Source organism: Benincasa hispida, chromosome 9 (genome assembly GCF_009727055.1).
Source record: "Benincasa hispida cultivar B227 chromosome 9, ASM972705v1, whole genome shotgun sequence".
NCBI classification, from domain to species: domain Eukaryota; kingdom Viridiplantae; phylum Streptophyta; class Magnoliopsida; order Cucurbitales; family Cucurbitaceae; genus Benincasa; species Benincasa hispida.
The window spans coordinates 64,692,945-64,713,241 of NC_052357.1; the positions used below are offsets into that span (position 1 = coordinate 64,692,945).

The 20,297-nt window shown below is 38.1% G+C and overlaps 3 protein-coding genes across 12 annotated transcripts; 1 reads left to right on the forward strand and 2 right to left on the reverse strand.

Annotated features, from left to right (window-relative positions):
* Window positions 1-160: 160 nt before the first annotated feature.
* LOC120086522 lies at window positions 161-3,146 on the forward strand. 4 transcript variants are annotated; one of them, XM_039043221.1, is made up of 3 exons: window positions 161-554; window positions 837-1,792; window positions 1,928-3,146. In XM_039043221.1, exons 2-3 carry the CDS (start codon window positions 1,072-1,074, stop codon window positions 2,326-2,328), a joined length of 1,122 nt encoding a protein of 373 aa, XP_038899149.1. In that variant the 5' UTR covers window positions 161-554; window positions 837-1,071; the 3' UTR covers window positions 2,329-3,146. The 4 variants fall into 4 exon arrangements, 3 of the variants coding, with proteins under 3 accessions (XP_038899149.1, XP_038899148.1, XP_038899147.1); XR_005484237.1 differs by having other exon boundaries at window positions 165-554; window positions 837-2,846; window positions 2,986-3,146; XM_039043220.1 differs by having other exon boundaries at window positions 165-554; window positions 717-3,146.
* Window positions 3,147-4,982: 1,836 nt separating this feature from the next.
* LOC120085870 lies at window positions 4,983-9,397 on the reverse strand. 7 transcript variants are annotated; one of them, XM_039042110.1, is made up of 8 exons: window positions 9,023-9,397; window positions 8,028-8,123; window positions 7,858-7,938; window positions 6,368-7,554; window positions 6,242-6,292; window positions 6,041-6,139; window positions 5,747-5,911; window positions 4,983-5,291 (listed from the first exon to the last, which is right to left on the reverse strand). In XM_039042110.1, the coding sequence occupies exons 4-8, from the start codon at window positions 7,523-7,525 to the stop codon at window positions 5,148-5,150; spliced, it is 1,617 nt and encodes a 538-aa protein (XP_038898038.1). In that variant the 5' UTR covers window positions 7,526-7,554; window positions 7,858-7,938; window positions 8,028-8,123; window positions 9,023-9,397; the 3' UTR covers window positions 4,983-5,147. The 7 variants fall into 7 exon arrangements, with proteins under 7 accessions (XP_038898038.1, XP_038898040.1, XP_038898034.1 ...); XM_039042112.1 differs by having other exon boundaries at window positions 8,028-8,100; window positions 9,018-9,397; XM_039042106.1 differs by having other exon boundaries at window positions 9,018-9,397.
* A 2,994-nt stretch (window positions 9,398-12,391) lies between these two features.
* Window positions 12,392-19,962, reverse strand: LOC120085846 (pentatricopeptide repeat-containing protein At5g10690-like). Its single transcript, XM_039042066.1, has 4 exons — window positions 19,827-19,962; window positions 14,210-14,281; window positions 13,285-13,461; window positions 12,392-12,694 (listed from the first exon to the last, which is right to left on the reverse strand). The coding sequence occupies exons 3-4, from the start codon at window positions 13,429-13,431 to the stop codon at window positions 12,443-12,445; spliced, it is 399 nt and encodes a 132-aa protein (XP_038897994.1). The 5' UTR covers window positions 13,432-13,461; window positions 14,210-14,281; window positions 19,827-19,962; the 3' UTR covers window positions 12,392-12,442.
* Window positions 19,963-20,297: the final 335 nt, after the last annotated feature.

The window sequence follows — 20,297 nt, forward strand, 5'->3', positions numbered from 1 at the left end:
TATATATATATATTTAAAGGGGGAAAAAAGGTTAGGAGTAATATGTTAAGGAAAATAGAAAAGAGAAAAAAGAAAAAAAAGAAAGGAAAAGAAAAGACCTGGAGGGAGAGAGGCAAGAAGGGTTGGGTGGGGAGGGGATTGGGACCCACTCACTGAACTTTGGTTTTTCGCTGCAATTCTTTCAACTAAGTTTTTTTTTTTTCGTTCAGGTCAGAGCTTCTTCATACTTCATTCATACAATCTTCTTCTTCTTCTTCTTCATCTTCATCTTCTTCTAAACCCCATCTTCTCTTTCCATTTACATGCTTCTAATCTTCTTTCTTTCTTCTTCATTCACCCTCTTTCTTCTTCTTCTTCTTCTTCTTCTTCTTCTTCTTCAATCAATTCCCTTTCCAACTTCCCCTTTTCTTCATCCACTTTACTGATCTCCATCATTTTACTTCCAATTTCCTACTTCCAACTTCACCCCACATCCCCAATTGCGCTTAACCGACGAGGGTTTCCTCTATTTCCTACTCACTTGCAATTCCCGTCTCTTCCCGTTCTCCTTTCAGGTAGGTGGTTTTCTTTTTGTGTTTTTGTGTTTTTTTCTTTTGTCTTTTTCCAATTCCGAGTTAGGGCTTTGATTTCTCGCGATCATCAATACGACTTTCTCAGCTCGATTTTTCTCTTTTCTCTTTCTGGGGTTTAGTGATTTTAGTTCCTTTGATCTCTAGGGTTTTGGTTTTCGGAGTATAGATCTGGGTTTGCATTCTTATGCTTGTTGGCTCTGTTGTTGATTGAGGAATCCTTCCAAATTAAATGTTACTTAGTCATTGCTGGAATTATGATTTCAGGCTGCTCTACACCCGCAATTTTTCTGCTTGGTGCACGTATTATGTATGTATGTGTGTGTATATATATTCCCCCAAATGGTGCGGCCTTTTAGACTTGATTTGTTCTGAATGACGTGGAAGTATAAATTCTGGGGGATTTTGTATTGGTACAATACCAGAATTCAGCTTCAATTGGAGTGACTGGGGGTTTGGAGCTACAGTTTATAGTGTATGAACCCAACCGGCCTCTGGAGAAATGCAACCTCAGCACAGCTCCAGAATTGATTTAGGTGACTTGAAAGCTCAGATAGTTAAAAAACTTGGAAATGACAGGTCCAAGCGGTACTTCTTTTACTTGAGCAGATTCTTGGGTCAGAAGCTGAGCAAGGTTGAATTTGATAAGGTGTGTGTTCGTGTGCTTGGGAGGGAGAATATTCAGCTCCACAATCAATTGATAAGGTCAATCTTGAAGAATGCATGTGTAGCCAAGACCCCACCATCAATAAATGCTTCAGGACATGCACAATCTGTCCTACAACCTTCAAACATCTCGCCTTGCAGGGATGATGGCCCTGAACAAACTGGATCTGCCTTTCCAAATCAGAATCAGAGTATACCAATTTGGTCAAATGGAGTTCTTCCAGTATCCCCACGGAAGGGTAGATCTGTCTTACGTGGAAAGTTTAGGGATAGGCCAAGTCCGCTTGGTCCAAATGGAAAAATCACATGTCTTTCGTATCAATCAACTGGTACTGAAGATAGCAACAGCAAAGTTATTACAGAGAATGGTAATGTAACCATGTGTGACTATCAGAGACCAGTACAGCATCTCCAAGCAGTAGCTGAGCTACCTGAAAATGACATAGATGGAGCAGTTCACCGGCCATCAGAAAAACCGAGGATACATCCAACGGAAGCAGCTATTCTTGAAGAAGGAGAGGAGGTGGAACAGTCAGATCCCTTAAGCTTCCTGCGAGGTCCTCTACTTCCACCTCTTGGTATTCCATTTTGTTCAGCTAGTGTAGGTGGGGCACGCAAGGCCTTGCCAGTCAACAGTAGTGGCAGTAGTGATTTTCTGAGTTGTTATGACAGTATTGGATTATCTGATTCAGGGACAGTGAGAAAACGCATGGAGCAAATTGCAACTGCACAAGGGCTTGAAGGTGTTTCTATGGAATGTCCTAACATCCTGAATAATACTCTGGATGTGTACCTGAAGCAATTGATAAAGTCTTGCCTTGAGTTGGTGAGAGCAAGGTCTACATTTGAACATACGGGGCATCCGATCCAGAAGCAACAGAATCAAGGGAAGGTTGTAAATGATATGTGGCCTACTAACCACCTACGTGTACAGAACAGCAATGGGAGATCTGAAGTTTTGCAGGAAAAGAGTTTAGAATGCTCAGTGTCCTTGCTTGATTTCAAAGTTGCTATGGAGCTCAATCCAAAGCAGCTTGGGGAAGATTGGCCTTTGTTGTTGGAGAAAATTTGTATGCGTGCCTTTGAGGAATAAGCAGTTGCAAAGGTTTTATTTATTCTACAGCCATCCAAGGCTGGTCTGTTCTGATCCTTAGGGCTTTAAATTTTCCTGGGATGGATGTCTTCCCCTTCTTCCCTTCTTTCTGGGGTATACTTGATCGCTCCCGTTTGGTTCAGGCTCCAAGTTTCCATGCTAAAATATTGTAACATCATTGCCTGCTCCATTGAGGAAGTTGAATTAACTCAACTAAGAAGGGGGGAGCTTTCAGCCAGAATGCCCATAAAAGGTTGTTCTGTTGCATTTTTAGCATTCTTCTTGGCTCCATTTGCCACTACCATGTAACTTAGCTTTTCATGTAACTTATTTTTGAGAGAATCAAAAAAGTTTTGCAGGGATACTGTCATTTTGCTTGTCAGTAAAATATTTTCTTCATTTTTAGCTGAATATGTAGAGTCATATTATGAAGTAAACTTCGAAGTAACAATTGCTGAGTACAATATGAACTTCAGAATCTGTAATGCACAAGGGAAGGAATTTATGAAGCAATCAAGGTGAAGTGGCGAAGTCCATATCAATATGACAGTATCTTTCCTTCTTTACATATCATGTCACAAGCTTTATTTTGACTCCCATAATTGAGGTTTTTTTGGGTTTTTTATTATATAATAACAATATTTTTTTTTCTGGCAGATGCAAGGTTTGTTTCGGGGAAAAAAATTAACTAGGGATAGTTGAGAATTAAGATAATATGTCTGCTAAGAGCCAATTTACTCTGTTACTGATTACATGTATTCTACTTCTGTCAACACAATTGAATATACATTATTTATATGATGTTGATTAAGAAAAAAGAAAGCCTTAATCTTCTTTCTTTGGCTTGGGATTACTTGAACATACTTTCGAGCTTTGAGGAGTGTCTCTCATCTAATTTCTATTATCCTGCTGAATGATCCAAGATTTGGTATAATATGTTGAAAACTTGGTTATTCTGGGCTTAGTGATAACTACAGTCTTTGTTCCTTGCTGTTCATACCAACAGTAGCATTGCTTACTATAAAGGTATGCAGAATTCTTTGAAAAATTTGATATTGACCAGCTGTGCTATCCCTGTTCTGCTTTATCCTGTTTCTTAATTCCCATTGATATGCAGTGTTGGCTTTTGGTTTTCAGGATGATCATGTTGCTTTGTGCAGCAAGAATTCTGGTTTCATTTTACTCATTCAGTATGCCTAGACTTTCTGCTTCATTTAAGTTGATATCTGATGTTAATGTCTCTTGTTTTGTTTGTGGGCTAGAGGAAGCTTTTTGATAGTTGAAAGGGATCATAGTCTCTTACCATAAAAATGGTTGCATGCACCGCAACACCAACTATGAGGAACCCACCAGTCCACATGTGATGATGTGTGAACAATGAAAGTTGTGTACCATAGTTATTAGCTAAGCAAATCTAATGTTTATATACCTGTATGCGCTCTTTAAATTTAAGACTTTAATGCATCAAGGAGCCACTCAAATGATGTAGAAATCACAGTATCATAGCACTTAAAAGAAGGAAAAAATGGTCTTTTTTTTCTCGGGGTTCAACAGCTGTGGGGTAGGAGATCGATCCATCGATCTTTGAAATGGTATTTGATGCCTATATGTATGAGCTATGTACACAGTAGAATATCTGTCTTGGATATGGATGTGCTTCTAATTGTATAGGGTTTGTATATGCCCCAAGTATTCTATTCCTGTAATTAAGTGTAAACCAATGGCTGTGTAGAAGATGGAGATTGTTTTGTTCATTTTCCAAAATGAGCCTAATTTGGGTGAGTATAATTTATTGCATTGGATTGGCAGGAGCCCTATGTAATGATCTTTTTCTGATGGCTTCACTCTTGTTGGTTCAAACCTTCCCTACTGTTTGGTTCATGGACTTTTGGCTATTATTATCATTGGAAGGATTTTATTTAATTAGCACATTTCCAATTTTCAGAAGTTGAAGGCACTTTTCTTTTTTTAAATCATTTTGAAGGTTAATGGTTTAATCCTCCATTTCTGCCATTGTTGAACTCAGCTCATTTCTATGCTAATATTTAATCATTTTGCCCATATGTGCTCTTCTTTGCTCAACTTTGTACATCTCTGTGTGGCATCAGACTGTTCTAAAGTATGGATGTACAATTTATCTATCATTTTTTTAGCAAGTGTATGAGCAAATCATCGACTTTTGAGATGTAGTGATTGGCTTTTGAGATGATTGAGATGTAATGTGTGTCTTGTCACTAAATTTAGATCGATAATTTATCGTATTTGTGACAGAACCGAAAATGTTTTGAAAGTTCGGGTACTCTTTAGATTCTTGTTGTAAACCAACTTTTATTTTCATGAAAGTAGATGGATTTGACCATTAAACATGTCAAAAAGAGCTTAGTGCCTCCAGTTAACTACTGAGCCTAATTTTTTTCCTGGAAAAATAATCCATGGAAATCGCATTCAAAATGGAATAATCTTTAAATGGTTTCGTATAATATAACCTCAAAAAACGACCCATATAAACCAATTTTGTTTAAATCGACATGGAAGACCAAACTCATTAGAGATTAGAAATCAAGGTATAAAATAAAATCAGTTTACAACAAATTAACTAGATTAGTTTAAACTACAATAATTGAATTAATTTATATAAATGATAAAATCATTGATTTCCAATCAGAACTTCTGGACAATTTTCATTCACAAATCAATAGAGAGTTGAGATCAACTGCTTGGGTCTGTTGGTGAATGGGGATGAAACAGATGTAATTGTACACAGAAACATTATCAAGTGGAAACTATCTGATGTTAAAATTTGATTTGGTTTTATATCTTTATTTAAAAGGGTGAGAAGCTGCTGCTGATGATTTGCAAATGGGACACCAATTCTTCAACCTCAACCACTGTTGAATGCATACTACATGATACTTGTGCGCACATTGCAGTTTCCCAACTTCATCTCCAGTCACGTATTCTTCCTGCAAAAAGGGTTTTTTTGGGGTGGGGCAGAGAGATATAGATTATCACTGGCATACCAAAAAAAATCTATCCAAGTTTCAATGAGAGAAATCATCCTGCAAAAAAGGATGGAAAAGATGACTTTCTAGGTATGTTATATTACTAATAATCTCGCCCAAGTTGGTAGATTAAGACATAATGTTGAGGTGAAAATCAATGACCTGAAAACAAGGTGATTGACTGGTTGTTCAAGTGAAGATTCAAGAAAATAGAGAACAGAGCAATAACTTGAATTCCTTACACCTTGAATATGTGCATATGTTGCCTAGGTTATTCTCAAATCCAAAATGAAATTTGGTTTGCTTCATCAGTTTTCTAAGTCATTTTCACATTTGTTCTCTATCAATCTAGACACTAAATCGGTCTTCCTAGTGTTATAATCAACCAAATGAATAACAGTAAAGGAAGTTCCAACCTGACAAATACAGCATTTGACATCGCTCAAATCCTCGACCGAACCCGTGGCTGTTCCTCCTTTAGGTTTGGACTGATAGATGCTTCTGTTAAGGCATTCTGTCAGTGCTTCTTCAGACAGTGCTGTGCTTACTGTCCCCATTCTCTCTTCTAAATCCAAAAGTTGCTGTTTAACAACAGGAGACAGAAAAGAGGTGAAGACTACTGCAGAGGAGTATTCAGCAAAACCATTATATATCATAAGTGCAGATTGCAGATGTATTCCAACCAATTTTTGCTTTCAAAAAGTGCTAACCTCATATGTCATGTTATCAATGTCAAGCCTCATGTCTCGGTGCTGATCATAGATGTTCAGGCTATTGAGCAACATTGTCGTCTCAAGAAGAAGGGCTTGCTGCAAGACAAAAATGAAGGCGTGTCAACAGCTCTTATCTTTCTATCTCTTTTTCTTAGTGAGATGACAAAAATGACTGAAAGGAAGCTAAAGACTACATGCCTCATAAGTTAGCTCCTCCTCCTGTTCGATTCTCTCCAACGCCAATAGTACCTGTAAATTGTATAAAAATTAAGTGACAACTCTTTCTCGGAACCATAAAATTGAGATGAAGAGTACGTCAAATACCTCAGCAATTCCATCAACATTGTGGCATCTATAACTGTTTGCATTTGTTGAAGGGCTTGAGATACCAACTTCTGCAGGAGTAGCTTGTCCAATGTCACGTAGACTTTGACTATAGCCTTCTGGTTCAGGGTAAGTCGTCCGGTGCCTAGAGTGCGATTCTGAAGATAACTGAAGTGAAGTAGAAGCATTTGAGGAACTGGAGACATTAGTCTGAGGCGTCCATGAAATTGTCGCTAGTGGATCCTGCAACGACAAATTATCACTAATGGCCTGGTAAGAATGCCTTGCCCCACTACATACACTCGTCAAACTCTGAGTCCCATGTGATGAAAGAATATTTTGTCTGTGAAACACATTTCGACCAGGTCTTTGATCAGAAATAGAGATCCCATGCCGATAGATACACTTCTGTCCTCGAGAAGTTCCACTCACCTTCTTTCCTCTAGAACTGGAACTATTCTCACCATCATATGACATCTTCTTTGTTACATTCATCCTTCTCACAAGGTTTGGCTCCAACAAAGATCTATCTGCTTCAGATACTGAATCACATGCGAGGTTTCTCGAATTGAACCTACTGGAACCACCAGTTGATGTCTGGCAAAGACTTGTAGGCTGCAATGAAGCATGAGTATCTTCATTGTCCACTTCATATCTTTGAATAGAGTTTCTCCTAGATTTATTGTTGGAGTTCATACTGCAGCTTCCCATTTCCATCAACATGGCATCAGCAGGCACCGAACTTTCAGATTTTGCATGATGCCCTGTATGGAACAATCCAGGAGGTGAAATGAATTCCAGTTCTTCCAACTCATCATGAATGCTATCATTTGCAGATGAATCTAATTCAAGCTTAGATGATTGCTTTCCAAAAGGCTCTGGATAAGATTTCCTGAGATTTCTGATTGCAGAGGAACTCCTTGAGGAACTTCCAACAACTTCTTTACCACTTGAGCTGCGGAATGGTCTTTTTGAGCTGGATTTATTTGAACAGCCAACTTGTGTACCACTACTCGAGCATATCCTACCAGTGCAGCCAAATCGGTTACCATATTGATTACTTTGATCTCGGTGCTTCATGTTATCCCTCAAGACTACACCAGGTCCCTTCCTAGAAAGGATTCCCACATTAACTCTTTTACTGGAATACCCATCCATCAGAAACTCTCTGCAGTCTATAAACCAATCTGCACCAATTAAGGAACATATGGGGAGTTACTATGAGTGTTAAAAACGTACAATTCGACCTTTTCTTTTCTTTTTGATAAGAAATATTTCATTGATAAAGAAAAACCTTCAATTAGACCAATGGTCAGTCATCAGTGTCCCTATCAAATACCTAGCACAAGAATCTGGATAACAAATACAAGGACTATGAAAAACAGACTAGACTACAGTGAAGATACCAAATGTAGAGATAAGAGAAAAAAGCAGCCTATGAAAGTCGCAAATTCACATCCAAAAAGCTTTATGGAAAATATGAATAATACCTGAAATATCTTCAGCGCTGAACCACCACTGTTAATCTCAACTTGAAGATGACGTGCTTTTGCTTTTGCACTTGATCAAATCTGCACTCATGATTACATTTATATATTAGAACCCTTTCGGCTAATCGTGGTCTTACTCCCTGACTCAAGGAAAAGTAACCAGTGATTACCCGAGGTTAGTATCACTAGTCATGCAGTTCTGAAGAAGCTTTTCTTTGTCTTCCTTCTTTCCTTTTCGTTTTTCTGTTCAATGATATCGACTCAGCCTAGAAAATGAGTTGAACTTTTTTTATGTTAAACAAACATAAACAAGATGGACAAGATAGAGTACTAAGGTCCAAAAGCATGCTAAATACGCGTATGATCATGATTAATTGAACCTGAGAAAATCAATATTAAAATAGGTCCTACTGTGCTTGTGTCACAATCTAGAACTGCAGGCTTTGGGAATTATTGAGTCAGAAAGAATGATTAGCTAATTAACAAGAAGACATTGTATATAACAGTATAAAGTGGATATTGGATGATACTCAAAAGAAGATGAACAAAAAAATACTACAAAAAGAAGGGGAAAAAAAGGGAGAAACCCCAGAATCATTTAGGACAACTAAGTGAAAGGGACGTACAATTGAATACCTCAGATACAAAATTACGGAAATGCCTACAAACAATAATGCACAGAAAAGGAACCGAATATCCGATCTTCAAAGAACATTTCTGAAAAACAATACCATTAAAAGAATAGAGCAAAAGAATCCAAAGGGCATATGCAATAATCCGTCCTTGTAGAAGGTGGATCTCAATGTATTTTTTCTAATGATCGATTGCTTTCTACAAAATGTTCCTGTTCCAAAGCTAAGGACCTGAACAGCAATCCGATTACAATGCATCTCAATCAACTAAAATGGAAGAGTGGGAAAAAGTTAAAATGAACAAACCAAACAAAAGGAAATAGCCAAAATCCGAATAGACACCCAAAGAAAAAAGAAAGAAAAACATTCAGATCTTTTGTAGTTGCCTCCTTAAAGAAAATGAAGAAAAAGCAGAACAGAATTCATCATAAAGACACCAAAGAACTTCACAAAAGTCGAAAAGCTTTAGAAACTCGACCTGATTGAATGCGTAGAAGGAAAAAAAAAAGTACAGAAGAATGGCAATACCGAACTTCAATTCTACCGCGTCTTCACCACCTTGTGGGAAAAATTGTGGAGGAAAAGAAGAACGAATGATGAACTTTTTGAAAGCGCCGTTCTTCAGTTTCTCTTTGGAGCAAAAATGGCGGTGAAAGAGAGAACGAAAGAGAAAGAAGATCGATATACTGAGAGATTCGTTTCTTAGAAGCTCAACTGAAGACTCTCAACAATGGTGCCGTTCAGAAGCAGCAAGAACAAAGAAATGGCGGCTTCTGCGATATCGGCCGTTGGATCGGAGTGTTCTGTACGGTTGATGATCGACGGCTGAGGAACGTTCTAAAGTTTCAGCCCATCATTTCCTACAACGGTGTCAGTCAGTGCCCTGACTGAATTATTGTATTGTAAGAATTTAAAGAGGTGTAAGCAATAGAAAAATAGAAAGGCTAAATTATATATTAAAAATATAATAATTAAAAAAAAGTGTCAAAAATAATTTCGAGCTTTCTAGAGATTTTAAACAAAAAAATTGTTCAAAAACAATTTGATAGCTAGTTTTGGATGTAAATTGTTGGTATATTGTTTCATAAATACTTTGAACTTAAAAAAAAAGTTCAAAAATATCCTTATTGTTCATGTATCAATAGAAATTATTAATAACTCGTTACAAAAATATGTCTCAACTTTTAAAAGTTATATCTGTATCTTAAACTAAAAATAAATCAATAAATAAAAATATTGTTACTGTTTATCTACACTTCATCACCTTCTTCGGCAGTTTCTTCTCTCTTCCCTACTTCAATATATGACCTAACACTTCCCCACATGCGTGTGCACACACATACAAATACAAAGAGAATGAGAATAATAGAAGCACCAAGAAAACCTTAAGACTTAAATTATTTAACAATATTGTATGTTAGTATTTAATACGTTAATAGCCAAATACATTTATATATTTAGCTTTATCAATTTGGTAATTTTTTAGGTGAGGTTTTGATTTTAAAATATTGTGAGATTATAAGATTTTATGTTTTAACTTGAAATTTTGGTTTATATTTTGTTGTGAGTGAATATATATATAAAAGAAAAAAATATATATTATATAAATTATTTTAATATTGATACTTTTCAAATTCAAGAAAACTTCAAACAAAATGATCAGTATGAACAATTTAAACTTTTTTATAAGCTTAGGAGTATTAACGTAATTTTCAAAGTTTTAATGAATATTTTTAACTGAATATTAAGAGTTTGTGTTCATCTATTAACACCAAGGGTAATTTTTAAGTTTAAGGATGTTTTTAAAACTTTAAAAAGTCCATAGATATTTGTAAAATAAAGCACTAATGAAACTAACGGTAAATGTATTTTTAATTTTTTTTTTTTAAAGTTTAATGATACCTTTGAAATTTTTAGGAGTTCAAAGGTATTTTTGACCAAAATTAAAAAGTTTAGAGATATTTAGTATAATTTAGTGAAAGAAAATGTTTTTGTCAGCATTGGGGGCAGAAGCGTCATTCTGACCCCTCTTTAATGGGCCCTCACTCGCAGCGGCCCATTTAGTGAGTGGTATAGTTTGGTAAGCGACTATGGCTATCGCAGTAGTGGGCCCGGTTTCGCTATCCGCGTGGGCCATATTTCTTTTCGCTTCCTCTTTACGTATCGTTCATAAAATTATTCATTCTTGCTAATTAAAAATTATATCACATAAATTTTAATTTAAAAAGAATTTTTATATAAAAATAAAAAACTAGTTTATTATTAAACTTATGTAGTGGAAGTTTGGATTTTTAAAAACATAAAACTTATTCGAAAAGAGATTTAGTGAAAAAAGCAAAACATAAACTATAAACTCAATATTCGTCGTGTCAATTTAGGTCAAACATAACCAATTATACCATACTTTGTTTCCATTTTAAAGCATTTATAATACATTAATTTGTGGAGTGGTGATGGTCCAATTAAGCATGATTTATATTACCTAATATATGGAGAGAGAAAGGGTTAGAAGATGAAATGTTGGCAATAAATTTCTCAAAACACAATTATCTTCTGCCAGTCTTTGTGGAAAGTGATGTCCAATTAAAACACCAAGCTTTAACTCAAGATTGAGGTTTAAGCTACTTTCAATTTTGGTAGTTATCCCATTAGTCTCACCTAATCTCTCACATTGTCACCCATATCCTATGAATTTCAATTTTTTTTTTTTTTATCATAGGCACGGGTTCGGTTTGACTCGATTTAAGCAAAAAATCAGAACGGAACCGGTTAATTGGTGACAAAAACATAGTAACCAAAACCAAACCAAACTCCTTGAGAATCTGCACTGACTGAGCCGCTTAGGCCGGCAAATTGGTCAGTTCGACTATCGATTTGCCGAATTACGTGATGTTGGAGAAAGGGATGGCAACATCTTTTATCTGAAATTAAAACAAAATCCAGAGCTCCCCTGAATTCGAACGTGCGACCTCGTGTATCAAAGCACTTACCCATCAATCTGCCCAAAATAACCTTAGAGCAGTTTCAGTCGGTTCAAGTGGTTTTTTCGATTTTGCCTTGCACCCCTAATATTTCATAGAAGAGATATTTTAATACTGCCTTGATGAAGCCATTTCTTTGAAATTTGTGACCAAAAAAGTTGCAAAGTTTCAGAAATCTGTGTTTTGCTCTCTTGGATTGGCTTGTATGCCTCATTAAATTTGAAAGTTTCAGTTGGTGGGGCAACCACCAACATTTATTGGCTGTGAATAATGTGGCCTGCACTGCAAGTGGACTTAAACCTGCCAAAGCAAATGCAAGACTAAATAGAAAGCATTTTCAAACCCAAAAAAAAAAGTGATGAAAATGCCACCACGCCAAAAACAGGGTTTAGTTCTTGCGTTTGGTAGAAGATGGTTAGGCATGAGATAAGTAGCAAGATCCTGTAAATATAAACCGTCAAACCGAGATCGAGTTTATCAAAACCTAACGACCATTGTGATGAGAAGCTCCAAAAATGTAACTTCCAAAAATCTAAGGTGTGAAAAATGGAAGTTGAACATCTCAAAATGAAGATCTAAGAAATGGAGTAGGCATAAGGGAGGTTTTGATTGATCTAATCGTTATAAGCATAAAACTGAGGATGAAAGAAATGGAGGTTTGCAAGCGAAAGGCAGCAATGGAAACTCCAGCAACCAAATTTATCACGCAACTCGGTCGATCATTACCTTCGAAAAAAGCTCCATTTCGATGTCCATCCCTATGGTATGGGGTTATTACCATGACTGACTGTGAGTAAACAAACTAGCATAACATAATAGCAATCTAAATATATTAAAGGAAAGAAAATAAATAGACACAATGCACAGAAGTTCAATTAAACTACCTCACACCACCCAGAAACCGATAGATGCACGTAGACATTTTCTGTAAAGCTAATTTCTTTTTCAAAAATGGAGGGTTGTTTTCATCTGTTACGTCTTACATGGAATGTTCGGTTGAGGCTGCATCGGAGTGGGAGAAATGAAGCCATACAATTGCTCGGTAGTAAAAACACCGACAGCCCTCAATCTCGAGGCATCATAGGTACTAAACTTGCTATGTCTTACAACAATAATCATTTTGTACCTCTTTTGTAGAATTAGATTTGCAACATGTCCAATGGATGCTGTAGCCGTTACACCAGGAGGAGGGCTTCTCATCATTTTCCAAAGGGGAGCATCCAACTGCACCATAAACAGATATTTATTCTTCTATACATTCACAATCATTCAACCAAATGATCATATCCTGCAGTTAATATAGCTAGTTTTTACTCGGTCTCTTCATAAGCGAAAAATCCATACAAGGTAGTAGTACACAAGGTAAAAAACTTTGCCCTCCACTTAATCAAAATCAAACAAATAGCCTATGGTCACAATAACTAGAAGGTTGCACGTGCCCATCAAAGCTTGTTCTTCATTATCATGGAAGGTTATGTTAAAAGAATCATAAAATGAACTAATTTTTTGGACGAATTTTTACAATTTGTAGGAAATCTCTTTGAATGGAAAACAGGATCTAAAGTTTCTTTACACATGAATGGTACTCCAGTAGTTCTTGAAAAACTATTATCCATAAATATTCCTGGAGGAGCCTGTCTTATTCAATTAAGCATCCATTGTAATTACAAATGTGGTTTAAGATTTCATTTCAAACAATTGAGTATATTTATGCCATTTTGAGTTATAATATGGTTCCAAAAGATTAAAAGATAACATCTGTAGTCATAGAGAATTCTCTGTATGGTGTAATTTGTCATGGAAAGAAGATTCACCTCAGTACAGTCTTCTCGATGCAGTAGTCCAATGCATCTACCCCAGTCGTCTATGATAGGCACAACTGATTTGTCAAAGAAACGCATAACCACTTCCTTCAACTGTAAGCTTCCATTTAATGGCTGAACGGCTTTAAATGGCATCATGACACTCTCAATAGGTGCACCAGGATTTACCTGCAATGAGTGTGTACAAGTAAACTAAAGAGAAGACTTCCATATGATCAAATAATTAACTAAAATTTATGGAAATGACAGATATCTAGGACTCGAGTTCTAAAAAATGAGAGCCGAATTTATTAATCAATAAGGGTAATTGCCAAGGGAAGAATTAGAGAGCTTTCCCTTCTCTCCCATCTCAAGAAATCAGCAAAAAGATACCCACCCCCAGCCCTAGACTCAAAATATATACCACTCCTTACAATAACGAACTCTCGAGCCCACATAACCAACTCTAACAATTTCTTATTCCCAATTCTCTTTCTTCCTCTTCCTCCTCCTATACACGTATTTAATCGGGGTCTATCACGCACCCACTAACAGTTAAAGAAGTAAATGACTAAACGCTTCTCTCAAGAATTTATGATGTCCACGATTAAGCATCCAAACATTTTTATAAGCATTAACACACTAATAAAACCCAAATGGCATTGAAATGTGAAAGATAAAGATCCATAAGATAACCCAAGTAGTTCAAGGTACTGTATTCCTCTCTCTCTTGAGTTCATTCAAGCCTAAACCATCTACGCTGATGCATACCTTTACCCTTTCCTAACCACTTTATTTTATAACATATCACATAACCACTCCAACTAATTACTAATGACCCTAAGTACCATAATAACGTTTCTGATTTATCCTTAGCACATACACATCTTAAAGACATGAAACAAGCCGGATCATTGTAAACAGAGAAAATGCAAACCCGAGGAAATATGCAAGGAGGACTGAAGAAAGATTTGGTGAGTCCCAGCAATGCTTCAATACGCAGAGCAACCTGGATCAGCAGAAACATAAATATTAGAAATTACATTAATTGAATAAAGAAAAGTGCAACAAGTCATGGGAAAATGAACCGATTTCATAAAAGACACCTGCGCTTCAAGGCTTCAATGCAGAGAAGGGAAAGGGGTTAGAGCATTTCAACTTTCAAGCATTGGACTGCTCAAAAGCCAATCTTCTCATGGTTATAGACGCTTTGAAAGTTCTAGAAGTATAAGATGGTATTATAAATTCTTCTGAATTCTAGGGCAGCATATAAGCATCTTCAAGTCAAGCCCCATCAAGAAGCTAAAGTGCTTAGGAGAGTTGAGAAGTGTATAAATAGATTTTGAAGAACCAAAGAACTAAAAATAACTTACGTTGCTTTTGTTTATGCAGATCGAATAAAATTATCTCAAGTCAAGCCCATAGTAGGCCTTAGGATTCCCTTGAGGCATATCACCAACGAAACATGAAAAATGGAACCAGAATGAAGTTTATGTTGAAAATAGGGTTTTTACTCTAGGGGTATTTTTGTAATTGCTTCTAACCCTAGGGTTCTCTACAAGTCTATTTATTCACCTTGTTCTCTTGTATTCAGAATATTAGTTTTATAATAATAAAAGAAAAGATCTGTACCGTGGTTTTTCTCCCTGGTCTAGGGTTTCCACGTAAATATTGTGTTTTTCCTCTGTTATTATTTTCATCATGGTATCAGAGCAAAGGGACAAAATTCTAGCCATTATGGAAGAAAACCATCCACAATCGCCTTCCGCTGGTGAATCTTCAAGTTTTGATATGCAAACCGCTATTAGGGTTGCGGTTAAGGAGTGTTTTCAGGCTGCCCTACCAGACTTAATCTCCGTCGTCGAAGTTGCAGGCACCAATTCTTCAAGAAACCATCCAGTTCAACGGGATCACAGTCGCCGATCAGGAACAGCCCAAGAACGTCGACGGAGCATAGGCGTTTCCGATGTGCAGGCGACAGACGAGCTTCCGATCGCTCCTCCTCGGCAATCTGAGTTTCCGGTCGCCGATTAATGGGGTTTCGTCGTCTGTCGAACCCGTTTTGCCGATCGATGAAGCAACGCCGTTTTTCCGATCTTCTACCTCCTTCAGAAAACACGACCGCGCCGCCGATGTACACCCAAGGAGTCGCTTGCGACAGGCCCGGTGAGTTACTCCGTCCGGCAAGGAGAGCAGAATCTCTCCGATTCTATTTCTCGGTTCGTTTGACCAGAGGGATGAGAGTTTTTCCCGGCAACCATCTTTGAGCAGCGCAGCCGACCGGTGGCCTTCTCATTTACCGGCGATCTCTCAGCCGCTACCAATGTCCCACCGGCGACCATGGCAACTCGGTTTTCAGCCGGTTGTAGTTCGGTTCTATTACTCCAATGATGTGAGACATCGGTTGGCCTTTTTGCATCAGCAGATTTCAGATACAATGCTTGGCACAACTTCCCAACCGTCTACTGGTCCAGAGAATCCGATAACTCGTTATCTATTTTGCCCAATACAAATTACTTAACTGGTTCAGTGGACAATTCTGCAGGAGCTTCTGGTTGGAGAAAAACTGAATGGGGAGAATTACTTCTCATGGTCCCAGTCAATTCGAATGGCTCTAGAAGGTAGGCATAAATTTGGATATTCTGACAGGAGAAATTCCGAAACCCATCCCAGGTGACCCTCGAAAGAATCTGGAAAGGGGAGGACTCTTTGCTACGGTCTGCTCTTATCAACAGTATGGAGCCCCAGATTGGCCGGCCTCTTCTATATGGCAGCAACTGCAAGAGATATCTGGGAGGAAACCATGGACTTGTACTCACAATGAAACGCATCCGGGTTGTACACTTTTACATAACAAGTCATGAATGCAAGCAAGGAAACATGACTGTTACGTCCTACTTCAATAAGCCTGTTAGTTTTTTTGGCAAGAAATGGATTTGTGCCGAGAGATTAATCTGGAACTGCGCACAGGATAGGGCACAGTATTTGAAGCTTGAAGAGGCAAGATCGGGTTTAATGTGTTTTTTGGCCGGATTGAACCAAAATATGAAATAGTGTTCGAAGTCGCTTATTGGGTCCAACGACCTATTCCGTCTCTCCGAGAGGTGTGTTCCGAGATTTGTCTAGAAGAAGACCGATCACAGGCTATGAACAGTCTGGTGATAGCCTCTGTTGATGCATCAGCCTTTGTCTCAAAGACGTCCAATTCTGACAGTGACAAAAAGCCCATACCTGCCTGTGAGCACTATAAGAAGCCGTGGCATACAAAGAACCAATGTTGGAAGCTGCATGGCAGGCCCCCGAACAGTAAGAAACGACAGTCCCATGATAGATCAAACTCCGGACGTACTTCTATAAGTGATCCAGTTATTGAAAATTCACAGCATCAGTCTTTAGCCCATAGTAAGACCAATGTGTGTTGTCGAAGTAAGTGTCATTGCTCAATCAGGTACGTTCTCAGCTCTTGGTCTTGTTAGCATTAATGGCAAGAAACCCTGGATCGTAGATTTAGGGGCCACAGATCATCTCACTAGTTCTTTAGAATTATTTGTTACTTACTGTCCGAGTGCGGGGAATGAACGTATCAGAATTGCAGATGGGTCTTTTGCCCCAGTTGCAGGAAAAGGGAATACTTTTCCTTTTGATGGTTTTATTTTTCGTGATACTCTTCATGTGCCACAAATATCATATAATCTTTTATCGGTCAGTAAAATTACAAGAGATCTGAACTATAAAGCTATTTTTTCACCTGACTCTGTTGTGTTTCAGGATCAGAAGTTGGGGATGACGATTGGCACTGCCCGGCATGATAGAGGGCTCTACTTTCTTTCTGAAGAGACTTCTTCTAAGGAGCATCACACCGCTGGTTTTATGTCTTTAAAGTTTTCTACTTCTGAAAAATGACTATGTTATGGCATTATCGTTTAGGCCATCCGAACTTTCAGTATATGAAATATTTATTTCCACATTTGTTTCGCAATATTGATATAGCATCTTTAACTTGTTATGTTTGCATTTGTGCCAAACAAAGTCGTATTTCGTTTCGTTCTCAATCATATAAGTCATCTAGTCCCTTCTCCCTTATTCATAGTGATGTCTGGGGACCATCACCAACCACTACCTCTACTGGTAAACGTTGCTTCGTCACCTTCATAGACGACCATACACGTCTTACTTGGGTGTTCTTACTAGCCGATAAGTCAGAGGTGTCATCTACCTTTAAACAATTTTATACTATGATTGAAACCCAGTTCCATGCCAAAATTGGGATTTTAAGGAGTGATAATGGACGAGAGTTCTTTAATACCTCTGTTCATGACTTTCTTGTGTCTAAGGGAATTGTTCACAGAGCTCGTGTGCTTATACTCCTCAACAAATGGAGTAGCCGAACGTAAAAATCCGCCATCTGATGGAAAGTTGCCCGGTCTTTAATGTCGTCTGCTACTCTTACCGTCCTACCTAATGGGGCCGATGTCATTTCTTACGCAGCTCACCTCATCAACCGTATGCCTTCTCGTGTCCTTGAACTTTCATAATCCAAAGAGTCCTTTCCGACTACTCATCTGATTTCCGATGTACCCCTCCGTGTCTTCGGCTGTGTCGCTTTTGTCCACTCTCATGGCCCAAATCGCACAAAATTTCACCCTCGTGCTCAAAAATGTGTCTTTGTTGGGTAACCCCTTCATCAACGTGGATATAAATGCTATCATCCATCCTCTAGAAAATATTTTGTATCCATGGATATTACCTTTGTTGAAGACCAACCTTTCTTTCCCGTTAGTCATCTTCAGGGGGAGAGTCCAAGTGAAGAGCCTAACTGGTCCACCTATGCTATTCCCTTAGGGGATTCCACTCTGATCCTTTCCACTAGTTCTGAAAGAGCCTGCCCTGTTCTCCCTACCAACCAGCTTCCTTGGATAACCTACTATAGGAAGAATCGTCGAAAGGAAGAATTTCCACCTGTTAATCCGTCGGCTCAGGTCCAGGAGTCAGAACCGGCATCTGGTTCAAGTACGTGTATTCCTGAAACTAATGAAGTTGATATATGTATGGAGACTGACAAGTGCAGGGACGAAAAAGATGAAGGAGGTCGAAATGACCATATCGAATATGTGACAGATAAAGAAACAGCTGAAAGAGAGAATAATAAAGGGAAAAGTCCTGTTGTTGACAAAGAAATGGAAGATAAAAGTCCTGTTGTTGACAAAGGAGTGGAAGATATTACTAAAAATCTCGAGTTACAGGTGACCAATCATGCTGAGATACCGAGAGAAGTGGAAAATCATGATGCCTCTCTCGACCTTCCGATAGCACTAAGGAAAGGTACTCGCTCATGTGCAAAGTACTTTATGCATAGCTACTTGACGTATAATAACTTGTCTTCCGAGTTTAAAGCATTTACCACTAGCTTGGACACCATAATAATTCCAAGCAATATCCGTCAAGCCATGGAGAACTCTGAATGGAAATCGGCTGTTATGGAAGAAATGAGGGCGCTTGAGAAAAATGGTACATGGGAACAGGTGCCTTTACCAGAAGGACACAAGACGGTTGGTTGCAAATGGGTTTTCACTGTAAAATACAAATCAGATGGGACGATTGATCGGTATAAGGCCAGACTTGTTGTTAAAGGTTTTATCCAGACTTACGAAGTTGATTATTCTGAAACATTCTCTCCTGTAGCTAAACTCAATACTATTCGTGTGTTGTTGTCAGTTGCTGTTAACAAAGATTGGCCACTGTATCAATTGGACGTTAAAAATGCGTTCCTTAATGGTGAACTTGAAGAAGAGGTCTATATGAGCCCGCCTCCTGGATTTGAAAGTCAGTTCAAGCACAAGGTTTGTAGACTGAAGAAATCCTTATATGGACTGAAATAATCCCCAAGGGCTTGGTTTGATAGGTTTACTACATTTGTTAAAGCACAAGGTTACAACCAAAGGCACTCAGATCATACATTATTTACAAAACGATCGGTTTCCGGGAAGGTTGCTGTTCTCATAGTGTATGTTGATGATATTGTTTTATTCGGTGATGATGAGAGTGAAATTTTGAGGCTTAAAATGAGAATGGCCAAAGAATTTGAAATTAAGGACCTTGGTAAGCTGAGATACTTCCTGGGAATGGAGGTAGCTCGATCAAGAGAAGGTATTTCAGTATCGCAAAGAAAATATACACTTGATTTACTCAAAGAGACAGGCATGACTGGCTGTAAACCTGTTGACACACCTGTGGAGTATAATGCAAAACTTGGTGTTACAAACAACGAGATTCTTGTGAGCAAGGAAAGGTACCAGAGGTTGGTTGGAAAGCTGATCTACCTATCCCATACCAGACCAGACATTTCATATGTAGTAAGCATTGTGAGCCAGTTTATGCAAGCTCCGTATGAGGAACATATGAATGCAGTTGAGCGTATCCTTCGATATTTGAAGGGAACCCCCCGGTAAGGGCTTAATGTTTAAAAAATCTGGGAAAAGAACGATTAAAGCCTATACAGATTATGATTGGGCAGGCTCTGTTATTGATAGAAAATCAACTTCTGGATATTGTACCTTTGTCTGGGGTAACCTTGTCACTTGGCGAAGTAAGAAACAGGGAATAGTGGCGAGGAGTAGTGCTGAAGCTGAATACAGGGCAATGAATTTGGGAATGTGTGAAGAAATCTGGTTAAATAAGGTGTTGACTGATCTTTACCAAGACAGGGAGCTTCCAATGAGATTGTTCTATGATAATAAAGCTGCAATAAACATTGCGAACAACCCAGTTCAGCATGACAGGACCAAACATGTAGATATTGACCGACACTTCATTAAAGAAAGACTGGATAACGGGAGCATTTGTATTCCCTATATTCCGTCTAATCAACAAGTGGCAGATGTTCTCACCAAGGGGCTGGCTTAGCTAACAAATTTTTGACTAGTTGTCAGTCCAGGTCAAGTTGGGTCTTACTTCGACATTTATGTACGCAAACTCTGAGGGGGAGTGTTTGAAAATAAAGGGTTTCTTACTCTGTAGGGGTATTT